The following is a 10915-nucleotide window of genomic DNA, read 5'->3' as shown; positions in this document are numbered from 1 at the left end:
GGCAAATGCCTTATGGGGGTGGTTACAGCAGTGGGAACAAAATAACTGGCAACGGAGGGATAAACCTATTTGGGCTGCTGAACTGTGGAAAGACACTGCTGCCCGAACAAAAGATATGGTTGTAAAGGTACATCACATGCCCAAGAGTAGGTCTACTGAAGAACTGCAAAACAACCACTGGGTAGATCGAGCTGCCAGAATTGAGGTAGCTCAAATAGATGTGGACTGGCAGAACAAGGGTGAATTATTTCTATCTCGATGGGCCCATGAGACCTCAAGCCATCAAGGAAGAGACGCAACATAGGAAAGGGCCGGAGACCGAGGGGTGGACTTAACTATGGACACTATTGCGCAGATTATTCATGTTGGGAAAAGCTGTTTGGGTCCTTCTAGTCTCTCTAAAGGGCAAACCTCTCCATGGAACTGTTTTTGCCCAGGGACCTGGGTGCACGTGGTGGTGATGCAGAAGGATGTGTATGTTCAATATGTACGATAAGGGAATTTGATGTTGGGGGAGTGCAGTCAGTAATTCCATGTATATATATGTATAAATTCCTGTGTGTCTAATGCATTTTAATTGTTGATTATTTGTATATAGATATGTTTTCTAAGCATGATGTAGTGATGTAGAATAAGGGGTGGAATGTAATGGTTTTGTAATTTTTCCCATTGGTATTCCACATATCATAGTTAGTAAAACAAGTTTTCCTTCTTAGGTCTTTTCTGATTCTCTGTTTGTTTCCTTGAGCCCAGCTCCAGTCTCTCTACCCTGTTCCTTTTTCCCTTCCTATTTGTTTGGGCCAGGGGGCCTGCGGGCCTACTGCCCCCCCTGTCAGGGTCATACACTGATCTGGATAACTCCATGACAGTGTCAAAAAGGAGACCAGCTCTGACACAACCGTTCATATTGCTGGCTACTGACTGCTGCCCCGGAGTGCTACTGTAGAGACAACAGGACTGTTGTGAAACACACAAGACCTTCAGGCCTGCACAAATACAAGGACTTGAGAGCACTGTGGCAGGATGGAAAAGAGCTTGTTGTGCTGCTGTCCATGGATGTAGCTCTCCCAGACCCAGACAAGGGAGGAAGAAAGAAGAGATAAGGAAAAGTCTATTTTGAAAACTTTTCTTATTTGTCTCTTAACCTATTCAGGGAATCTGGTTTCATGTTTTCACAAGCTCTTGGTATAATAAAATGGAAAGTAGGTAGGAAAGAAGTAGTGAAATAAATTGCAACTTATTTGCAGATTACGGTATTACACAAAATCAAAAAGACAAACAAGAATAAAACATAAATAGCCATCAATGGGAATCCTGTGATGAAGATGTGCACTTTATGGAAGTTGGAATAGTGTATATTGCAACACCTTCCTAAGAGCGTGCTTGATCTCCCTATTCCTCATGCTGTAGATAATAGGGTTCAGTGCTGGAGGAACCACTGAGTACAGAAGTGCCACTGTCAGATCCAGGAGTGGTGAGGAAATGGAGGGGGGCTTCAGGTAGACAAAAGCGCCAGTGCTGACAAATAGAGAGATCATGGCCAGGTGAGTGAGGCACGTGGAGAAGGCTTTGTGCTGTCCCTCCTGAGAGGGCATCATCAGCACGACAAGGAAGATTTGCACATAGGACACAACTATGAAAACATAGCAGCCAAAGGCTAAACTGGTACTAAAAATGAGAAACAGAACTTCCTTAAGGTAGGAGGCTGAGCAGGAGAGCTTGAGGATCTGGGGGACTTCACAGAAAAACTGGTTCACATGGCAGAGAGGCAGTGAACACGTACTGGCAGTGTGCAGCAGGGAACTGAGAACCCCAGCACCCCAGACAGCTGCTGCCATGGTGGCACAAGCTCTGCGATCCATCAAGGTCCCGTAGTGCAGGGGCTTGCAGATGGCAACGTAGCGGTCATAGGACATGATGGTGAGAAGGGAATACTCTGCTGAGAGGAAGAAGAGAAAGAAAAAGACCTGTGCAGCACATCCTGCGTAGGAGATGGCCCTTCTGTCCCAGAGGGCGTTTGTTGTCGAACGGCGGGAGAAAAGCGGACGACCACACCTGTCATTGACATATGATCAGCTATTTTCCTTTATTGCTTGGCTGCGTGTACATTTATAATACGGATAATTAGCTCATACATATTGCAAAAGTGGAGCTCATCATTGGTTCCCAATTACATACCACCCCCGATTATCTTTGCAGCTTCTTGTTAACATCCTGAAAGTTACTCCCTTGCTGAGCTCACAAAACCATGGCTAGTTTCTCACCATCCCAAGGCATCCTGTTGTTCTCACTGTCCTTGCAGGTGGCATGGCTGCTTGATTAACTGCACCGTGTTTACAGCCCCTCTCAGCTAACTATCTGTAAAAAACACACTCTACAGACTCCAAAATCCTAGGGGTCGGCCTCGGGTCTCTCCCGAAGCTCTTTGCCACAAACTCCAGGTGGGACCTTTCTCTCCAGCAGCAGTGTAGAGGATGTTCTTCACATCCTGTCCCGTCCGTACTGGCCCCAAGGCCACGGCACGGGCTATCTCTTGTTTTATCTGCTCAAAAGCCTGCTGTTGCTCAGGACCCCATGAGAAATTATTCTTCTTCCGTGTTACCTGATAGAGGGGGCTCACTATGTGGCTGTAGTTTGGGACATGCATTCTCCAAAAGCCCACTACTCCCAGAAAAGATTGGGTCTCTATTTTATTTGTGGGCGGAGACATAGCAGTGATTTTGTCAATCACATCTGCTGGGATGTGACGACGTCCATCTTGCCATTTTATACCTAAGAACTGGATTTCCTGGGCAGGCCCCTTCACCTTGCTGCGCTTAATGGCAAAACAAGCTTGCAAAAGAATTTGGATTATTTGTTTTCCTTTCTTGAAAACCTCTGCTGCTGTATGGCCCCACACTACAGTATCATCAATATACTGCAAGTGCTCAGGAGCATTACCCTGTTCCAAAACGGCTTGGATCAACCCATGGCAAATGGTTGGGCTGTGCTTCCACCCTTGAGGTAAATGTTTCCAGGTATACTGAATACCTCTCCAGGTAAAAGCAAACTGTGGCCAACATTTTGCAGCCAATGGGATGGAAAAGAAGGCATTAGCAATGTTAATGGTGGCATACCACCTAGCTTCTTTTGACTCCAATTCATACTGGAGTTCTAGCATTTCTGGTACAGCAGCACTTAATGGAGGTGTGACTTCATTCAGGCCACGGTAATCCACGGTCAGCCTCCATTCCCCACTGCTTTTACGCACTGGCCATATGGGGCTGTTAAAAGGCGAGTGAGTTTTGCTAATCACTCCCTGATTCTCTAATTGGCGAATTAGCTTGTGAATGGGGAATAATGAGTCCCTATTGGTGCAGTACTGCCGTCTGTGAACCACTTTGGTGGCAATTGGTACCTCTTGGTCTTTTACCTGGAGCAACCCCACAGCAGAAGGATCATCTGACAGACCAGGTAAAGCTGACAGCTGCTTAACACCGTTTGTGTTAACAGCAGCTATCCCAAAGGCCCATCGATACCCCTTGGGATCCTTAAAATATCCCATCCTAAGGTAATCGATACCCAATATACATGGAGCCACTGGACCAGTCACAATAGGGTGTTTTGCCAATTTTTACCAGTGAGGCTTATTTCGGCCTCCAACATAGTCAATTCTTGGGAACCCCCAGTCACTCCATGGATATATATTGGTTGTGTCCCTTGGTGACTTGAGGGCATTAGGGTGCATTGTGCACCAGTGTCCACCAAGGCTTTATATTTCTGTGGTCGAGATGCGCCAGGCCACTTAATCCACACAGTCCAGTATACTCTATTGTCCCTTTCCCTCCCCTGGCTGGGGGCAGGGCCCCTCTATTGTTTACCTCGGTGGCTTGCAGCAACTGGAACTTTCCCCTTCTTGGAAGAGTTCACCTTGGTGGTTGTTTCACACTGTAATTCTTTTACTCGTGCCTGAAGTGCAGAAGTGGATGAATTACACCACTTCCTCATGTCCTCCCCATGACTACAGAGGAAAAACAACAAGGCAAGACATGTAGTCTTATCGTTGTCATTTGCTTGAATACGAGGACGTCTCTTTTTTATGGTTGAGATTTTCGATAATATGGGTTGAAAGGAACTGATGTTGTTTAGCTTTCTCAATAGGCGATCGTGGAAATCCTGGTTTCCATCATCTGGTACCACCATGGATTCATCTACATCAGGCACGTTAGCCAATTTGTCAATAATATCACTTTGTGTTCCCTCCATTTTGTTTAATCTTTCCACTATTTTGACAATGGCTGAAGTATACAGATTAACTTCTTTAGGGCTGATAAATAATTCAAGTTCCTGAAGCCTGCTAATTAGTTCATTCACAAGGGGTTTCCTTTCCCCTTTGCCATATAATAATGCAAGTGCACTGGCATGCTTTTCTGGAGCTGCCTTTGTACAGTCACGCCACATTTGTCGTGAAACACAGACTGTTTCCGGATCATGTAATTGGTTTGGATCGTTACGATTCAAGTGGGGGCTGTACAGCATTTCCACCAGAGCACTCTCTCTCAAAAATTGGATACCTTTCTCTATATCAGTCCATTTCTTTTTCTCAGGCTCCAAGTCCCTTTAAAGGGGAATCTATCTCTTACCGCTATCAACATCCGCTTCCAGAGGGTGTAGGACTGATTTTGGCATGTGCCAATACCTCTGCCCACACGTGAGTCCCTGGAAATGCTACCCAATTGGCGAGTTTTACGGCCATCGAGCCTCACACTGTTGGCACCATTGTCCCAGCAGCGAAGTAACCAAGTGACCATATGTTCTTTTGACTGACGTGTGAAATCCTTTCTTAGATCTCGAATTTTACTCATTTTAAAAGATCGATCAATAATGGTTGTAATACTTTGCTCGCCTTTTGCTCTATCAAGAGTCCCAGGTGTTGATGGTGGCAACTGTGTTGATGAGGCTGCCCCATCTAGAAGTTTGGATTCGAGAAATTCTCGTAAAGAAAATCAAGCTTTTGGCTCCTCTTCTTCTTCTGACTCTGACTCTTGTATTATTTCCTCCAGGTAACCCTCCTTTTTTTTCCTCTCTCCTAACTTCCTCTGCTCATCTAACTTCTTCTTATGCTCCTCTAACATCATCTGCTCCTCAAACTTCCTCTGGTCTTCTTACTTCCCTTGCTCTTCTGACTCCCCCTGCTCTCCTGAGTCTCCCTGCTCTCCTACCTCCCTCCGCTCTTCTAACTCCTTCTGCATTTTCTCTAACTGAGTCGAAACACGTTTTGTCTTTCGCCCTCTTACAGGGGCAACCAATATTGTATCTGGTGTCCCCGATGGTTGGTCCAATTGGACTACATGTGCCCCCGGTGGCTGGTCAGATTGGACTACATGTGCCCCCGGTGGCTGGTCAAATTGGACTACATGTGCCCCTGGTAGTTGGTTAAATACATTCAGTTCACCCCGGAGGGCACATAGCTGGTTTCGGAGAGTGTTCCACTCGAACTGGACGGCACCGAACTCAGTCTGGAGGCTGTCGTACTTCCACTGGAGGGTGTCGCGCTCGGATCGGAGGGTTTTACACTCGAACTGGAGGGTGTTATTCTTAGACTGGAGGGTGTTATGCTCAGTCTGGAGAGTGTTGTGTTTTTACCGGAGGGCATTGTGCTCTGACTGGAGAGTGTCATACTTGGACTTGAAGGTGTCACTCTCGGATTGGAAGGCGTTGTGCTTGGGCTGGAGGGTGTCATGCTCAGACTGGAGGGCGTCGTATTGGACTGGAGAATGTTGTACCCAGACCGGAGGGTGCTATGCTCGGACCGGAGGGCATTGTGCTCAGTCTGGAGAGTGTTGTGCTCAGTCCGGAGGGCGTTATGCTCAGTCTGAAGAGTGTTATGCTCGGACTGGAGGGTGTTGCACTTGGGTTGCAAGGCATCGTGCTTGGGCTGGAAAGTGCCGTGCTTAGTCTGGAAGGCGTTGTACTTGGACTGGAGAGTGTTGTACCCGGACCGGAGGGCATTGTGCTCAGTCTGGAGAGTGTTGTGCTCGGTCTGGAGGGCATTACGCTCAGTCTGGAGACTATTGTGCTCAGTCTGGAGAGTGTTGTTCTCAGACCGGAGGGTGCTCTGCTCGGACTGAAGAGTATTGTGCTCTGACCGGAGGGCGTTATGCTCGGACTGAATGGTGTCTAGTTTGGATTGCTGATGTATTAGGCGGCACGAACTCACGGGATGTAACGCGATAGGCCTCCCCGTGCTCGGTAATGTATATGTATGAGGCTGAAATTGGAGCCCTATATAAGGGTCTCACACGGTTCATTAAATGCCATTTTACAGCTCACCATATTGGTGTGATCAGCGTGTAACTTGGTCATGGGGCCGTCAGATGCACATTCTCAATGATGGACGTAGTTCTTTAGGTTACCTTACACAAGGCAACAATTGGTGCCCTGTGTGAGGAAGTCCTGAGAGTGAGTGTGCGACGGCTAACCGCGAGACGGACGCGAATCCTACGGTTAGATCCCGTGGAAGCGCCGGAGGGGCGATATATTGACTGCAGCTACTGATTATCCTGCGGTGAGACCGTGGAAGACCGTGGGACTTTGGGCCCGGGTATATATACAAAGGGTGCGAGGACGTACAGTGTCGAGCACCAGAAAAAACATGGATTCCGTCACAAAGGTACTATTACGGGTTTGTAAAACCCACTGCGGTAGGAATGCTCCTTCTAAGAAGGAGATTGTTGCCGTTATTACTTTTTTGCAGGAAGCGGAGCTTTCACCCTCCCCTTGTAATTTGCTCGATTCGGAGCGGTGGGAATCTTTCACCGCTGCCCTGCTCCTAAGAGCAACAAACGATTATAAGGCGGAGGAGTTAAAAACCTGGGTTTTGGTCCTGGGTGCGCTTAAAGCGGCTAAGGAGGAGAAAAAGATCCAGGCAGTCGCGAATGGGGTTTTTGGGGTGGGTTCCGGGACGTCTGGGGTCCCGGAGGGTGCGGAGGAACCGCTCCCTTGCGGCGACTCCGTACCCAAGATGGCGCCGACCACGCCGGCCGTTTTCACAATGGCCATGGCGGCGCCCGAAACAACTCCGGAAGGGATGGCGGAAGTTGCCTCATCTGGGGAGGCGCCGCCATATTATCCCCGCCTATACCCCTGTTTGCAGAGCTTTCGTTCACCTGAGGGGGGTGGGTCCTGTCCGAGGGAGGGAGAGTCATGGGGGGAGGCGCGCCGTGGAGGCGTTAAGCCACCCCTAGACCCGCCCCCGGAGGAGGGACCTCATCCCGCGAAAGGGGAGGAACGAAAGGTACTGCCTGCCCCTACCCCTTTGGTTTCGCCTCCCGAGGAGGGGGAGGAGAAAGGGGAGGAACAAAAGGTACTGTCTGCCTTCACCCCGTCGGTTTCGTCTCCCGCGAAGGGGGAGGAGAAAGGGGAGGAACGGAAGGAATTGCCTGTCCCCACCCAGTCGGTCGTGGTTCCCCGGAGGAGGGGGGAGAAGTGGGAGGAGCGAGAGATATCGCGTAAGCCCACTGATTGGACTGACATTTGCGATACAATGCGAGAGGTGGGGCTCAAGGAGCGGGACTGGGCGGTGTTCCCAATTGTAGTCAAACAGGAGGGACCGGTTTGGGTACCTTTGGAAGCAAAAGCAGTTGCTCGGTTTATAGAGGCGATTGACAAAAAGGGATTGAGATCCCCGATGACAATGAGTGCCTTTGAGGCTCTCGTAGCCCCAGGTCCCCTACTCCCATATGATATTGAAAGCCTTATGAGAGTAGCCCTCGAACCAGTACAGTTTACTGTGTGGAAGGAGGAGTGGATAATACAACTCAAAGCTGTTTTAGCACAGGCTGCGCGCGATCCACAGCATCCAGCAAATGGGAAGGAGGGAGATCCAAAAACTGATTTAATGAGGCTTTCAGGTTCATCTGCGGATTTGGCTGGATCTGCAGAGAGGCAGCTTAGGGACCTCCGCCCAGGAGAGCTGCTTGCCACCACGGGGGCGGCTACCTCTGCTTTTATACACTTTATAAGAAAAGCAGAGCCTGTAGCCCCGTGGTCAGAGATTATGCAGGGTCCCTCAGAGTCATTCTCTGAGTTTGCCAATCGATTGATACGGGCAGTAGAAGGATCGGAACTGCCTAAGGAAGCGCTGACTTCTGTTATAAAGGATTACACGACTTGGAAAGGCGGGTGGTTGAAGCTCTCACCACGGCGGGTTTTACTGTTGATGGGAACCCGCCAGCCGCAACCGCGAAGTGACTCTTCAGAAAAAGGAAAAAGAACAGATAAAGAACTGCTGCTAGTACCAACGAGAAGGACATCTGTTGTATCACTTGCTGTGTGTCTTTGTGTAATTGCATTCATTACCGGGGGAGAGGGTACTCACTTAACATCACAACCAGAAAATATTTGGGTTACATGGTCTAATCGAACTGGGCAGAAAGATTTCTGCCTTAGCCTGCAGTCAGCCACATCACCGTTTAGAACATGCCTTATAGGTGTACCCAGGTGGGACCCAAAGGAGTTCAACGGATATGTGCATAAGAACAACTGCAAGAGAGATGCAGTGGACAAAGTTTTCTTTATGAAAGCATTTGAGTCTAAATTCACTGACTGGGCCAGAATGTCTGCATGTTTTATTAGATCCTTGAACACCTCCTTGCCCTGGGATCCACCAGAGTTGCAGCTTCTTGGATCCCAATCAGTTGGTAACGTAACATGGAATAAGAACTCTCAAAAGTGGGAACGCCCGGTTAGATGTTTGTATTTTTCGGGTTTTAGGACACCGGGTCAACTGTCCAATCGCAGGGTATGGGAAGGCCTACTTGGGAATGGGGCACCATTCTCGGGAACAACTGGGTCGGAACCCTTTACTTTACTTAACCCCATTCAATTTGACACATATAGCTTGTCAGGGGCATATTGTGGTTTCTCAGCTGAAAGGGTGGAGGGATTCTCCCGTCCCTGCTCCGGGGATGGCTCCAAGAATGGATTTGCAGACCAATGCATAAAGCAGGGTGGGAGGTGGCTCTCTTACAATCAGAAGTATGTGGTACGTCATCCTAACGGGTCCAGCTATAATCTCTCATGCTACTGGGGCCCTGACGATTTGGCATGTTCTGGTTGTTGTTCTCGAAAGGAACCTTTAGCTGGGGAAGGAATAAACTGCAATGGTACAGCCAAGGCCCTTCCTAAGGACATATTTTTGATATGTGGGGATAGAGCTTGGCAAGGGATACCAAAGAATCCAGTTGGGGGGCCGTGTTATTTGGGAAAGCTGACATTGTTGGCTCCCAATCACACTGCAATGATAAGTGTTATGAAAAAGATTGATCGAGCTCGACGCCAGAAAAGGTCAATAAAAACATTGGACCAGGATTGTAGTGATGAGGTTCAGCTGTGGGGTCCCACAGCTAGAATCTTTGCATCCGTCTTAGCTCCGGGAGTAGCTTCAGCCCAGGCCCTAAGAGAAATTGAGAGATTGGCATGCTGGTCCGTGAAGCAAGCTAATGTCACCACAGCAGTCCTGTCGGAACTCCTGATGGACGTTAACAACATCAGACACGCTGTTCTTCAAAATAGAGCTGCAATTGACTTTCTGCTGCTTGCTCAAGGGCACGGGTGCAAGGACTTTGAAGGGATGTGTTGTTTCAATCTGAGCGACCACAGCGATTCGATACATAGGAAGTTGGAATGGATGCAAGAACACACGAAGAAGATCGCAATAGATGATGCATTCGGAAGCTGGTTGGAGGGACTGTTTGGTAATCTGGGCACATGGCTTAAGCAGTTTCTCAAAGTATTAATCATAGGTATTTTATTCTTTTTAGCTTTAATGATTTGCTTACCTTGTTTGTTTCAGTGTGTCCAGGGTTGTTTACAGCATATGATAGAAAGAATGTTTAACGAAAAAATGGAGTACCAACGGGTATATGATAAACTTTGAGAAGAAGAAGGAACTGTATAAACCCAAGATGCCTTGGATATAATCATTAGAAAACTACTGATGTTATTAGATATTGCACTACCTACCTCTGTAGCTTGTCTACCTCACTTTTTAGATAACTTATTAAGTTTAAATTATAGAGACTAACATTTTTATATTAGGATTAAGGATTAGCGTTCGGGATGTAACGGGGCATACTTTATCGAGCATGGAGAGGGGGAAATGATGTATTAGGCGGCACGAACTCACGGGATGTAACGCGATAGGCCTCCCCGTGCTCGGTAATGTATATGTATGAGGCTGAAATTGGAGCCCTATATAAGGGTCTCACACGGTTCATTAAATGCCATTTTACAGCTCACCATATTGGTGTGATCAGCGTGTAACTTGGTCATGGGGCCGTCAGATGCACATTCTCAATGATGGACGTAGTTCTTTAGGTTACCTTACACAAGGCAACAGATTGCATACTCTCATTCTCGGCCCTGAGACTCTCTCTCAACCTCAAAATCTTCCCTCTCAGGATTGGTATTGAATAAGGCCCGATAAGCATTAGCTAGGCCCCAAGTCATTTGTGCCTCCTTAGATCTGCCTGAGCCACAACATTCCTGTCTCAAATATGCGGTCAAACTCTCTGGATTCTATAATTGTTCAGGAGTAAAGCTCCATGACACTAAAGATGTCTGTCTTCTAAAAGTCTCTCCAAAGTCTCTCCACACTCCCTGCCACTCAGTATTCTCTGGTTCTAGGGAAGACTTCCTCCTCAGGTTATAAATCCAGATACTGAGTGAGATTATTACAATAACCGGCAATAAGTTCAGGGAGATTAACACAATTGACAGTGTGGTCCACTGGGCCAACTGGTCATTCGAAGACTGCTTAAAGGATGCAAAAAAAAAGGAAGAGCACGCTCAAAAACCACCCTTTCTGTAATATCAGTTGCATCAGTTGCTCCTTCTGGAGCTGCATGCAGATACCAAGTAAGCGTTGCTAACC

At 47.8% G+C, this 10915-nt stretch overlaps 1 protein-coding gene across 1 annotated transcript; it reads left to right on the top strand.

Annotated features, from left to right (window-relative positions):
• Nucleotides 1-6432: 6432 nt before the first annotated feature.
• Nucleotides 6433-10283, top strand: LOC146754732 (uncharacterized). Its single transcript, XM_085527820.1, has one exon. The coding sequence runs from the start codon at nt 6635-6637 to the stop codon at nt 9917-9919; it is 3285 nt and encodes a 1094-aa protein (XP_085383946.1). The 5' UTR covers nt 6433-6634; the 3' UTR covers nt 9920-10283.
• Nucleotides 10284-10915: the final 632 nt, after the last annotated feature.

This window comes from Coturnix japonica, chromosome W (genome assembly GCF_054131305.1).
Source record: "Coturnix japonica strain WE chromosome W, WE-NBRP24, whole genome shotgun sequence".
NCBI lineage: Eukaryota > Metazoa > Chordata > Aves > Galliformes > Phasianidae > Coturnix > Coturnix japonica.
This window is presented reverse-complemented; position numbering and strand designations above follow the sequence as displayed.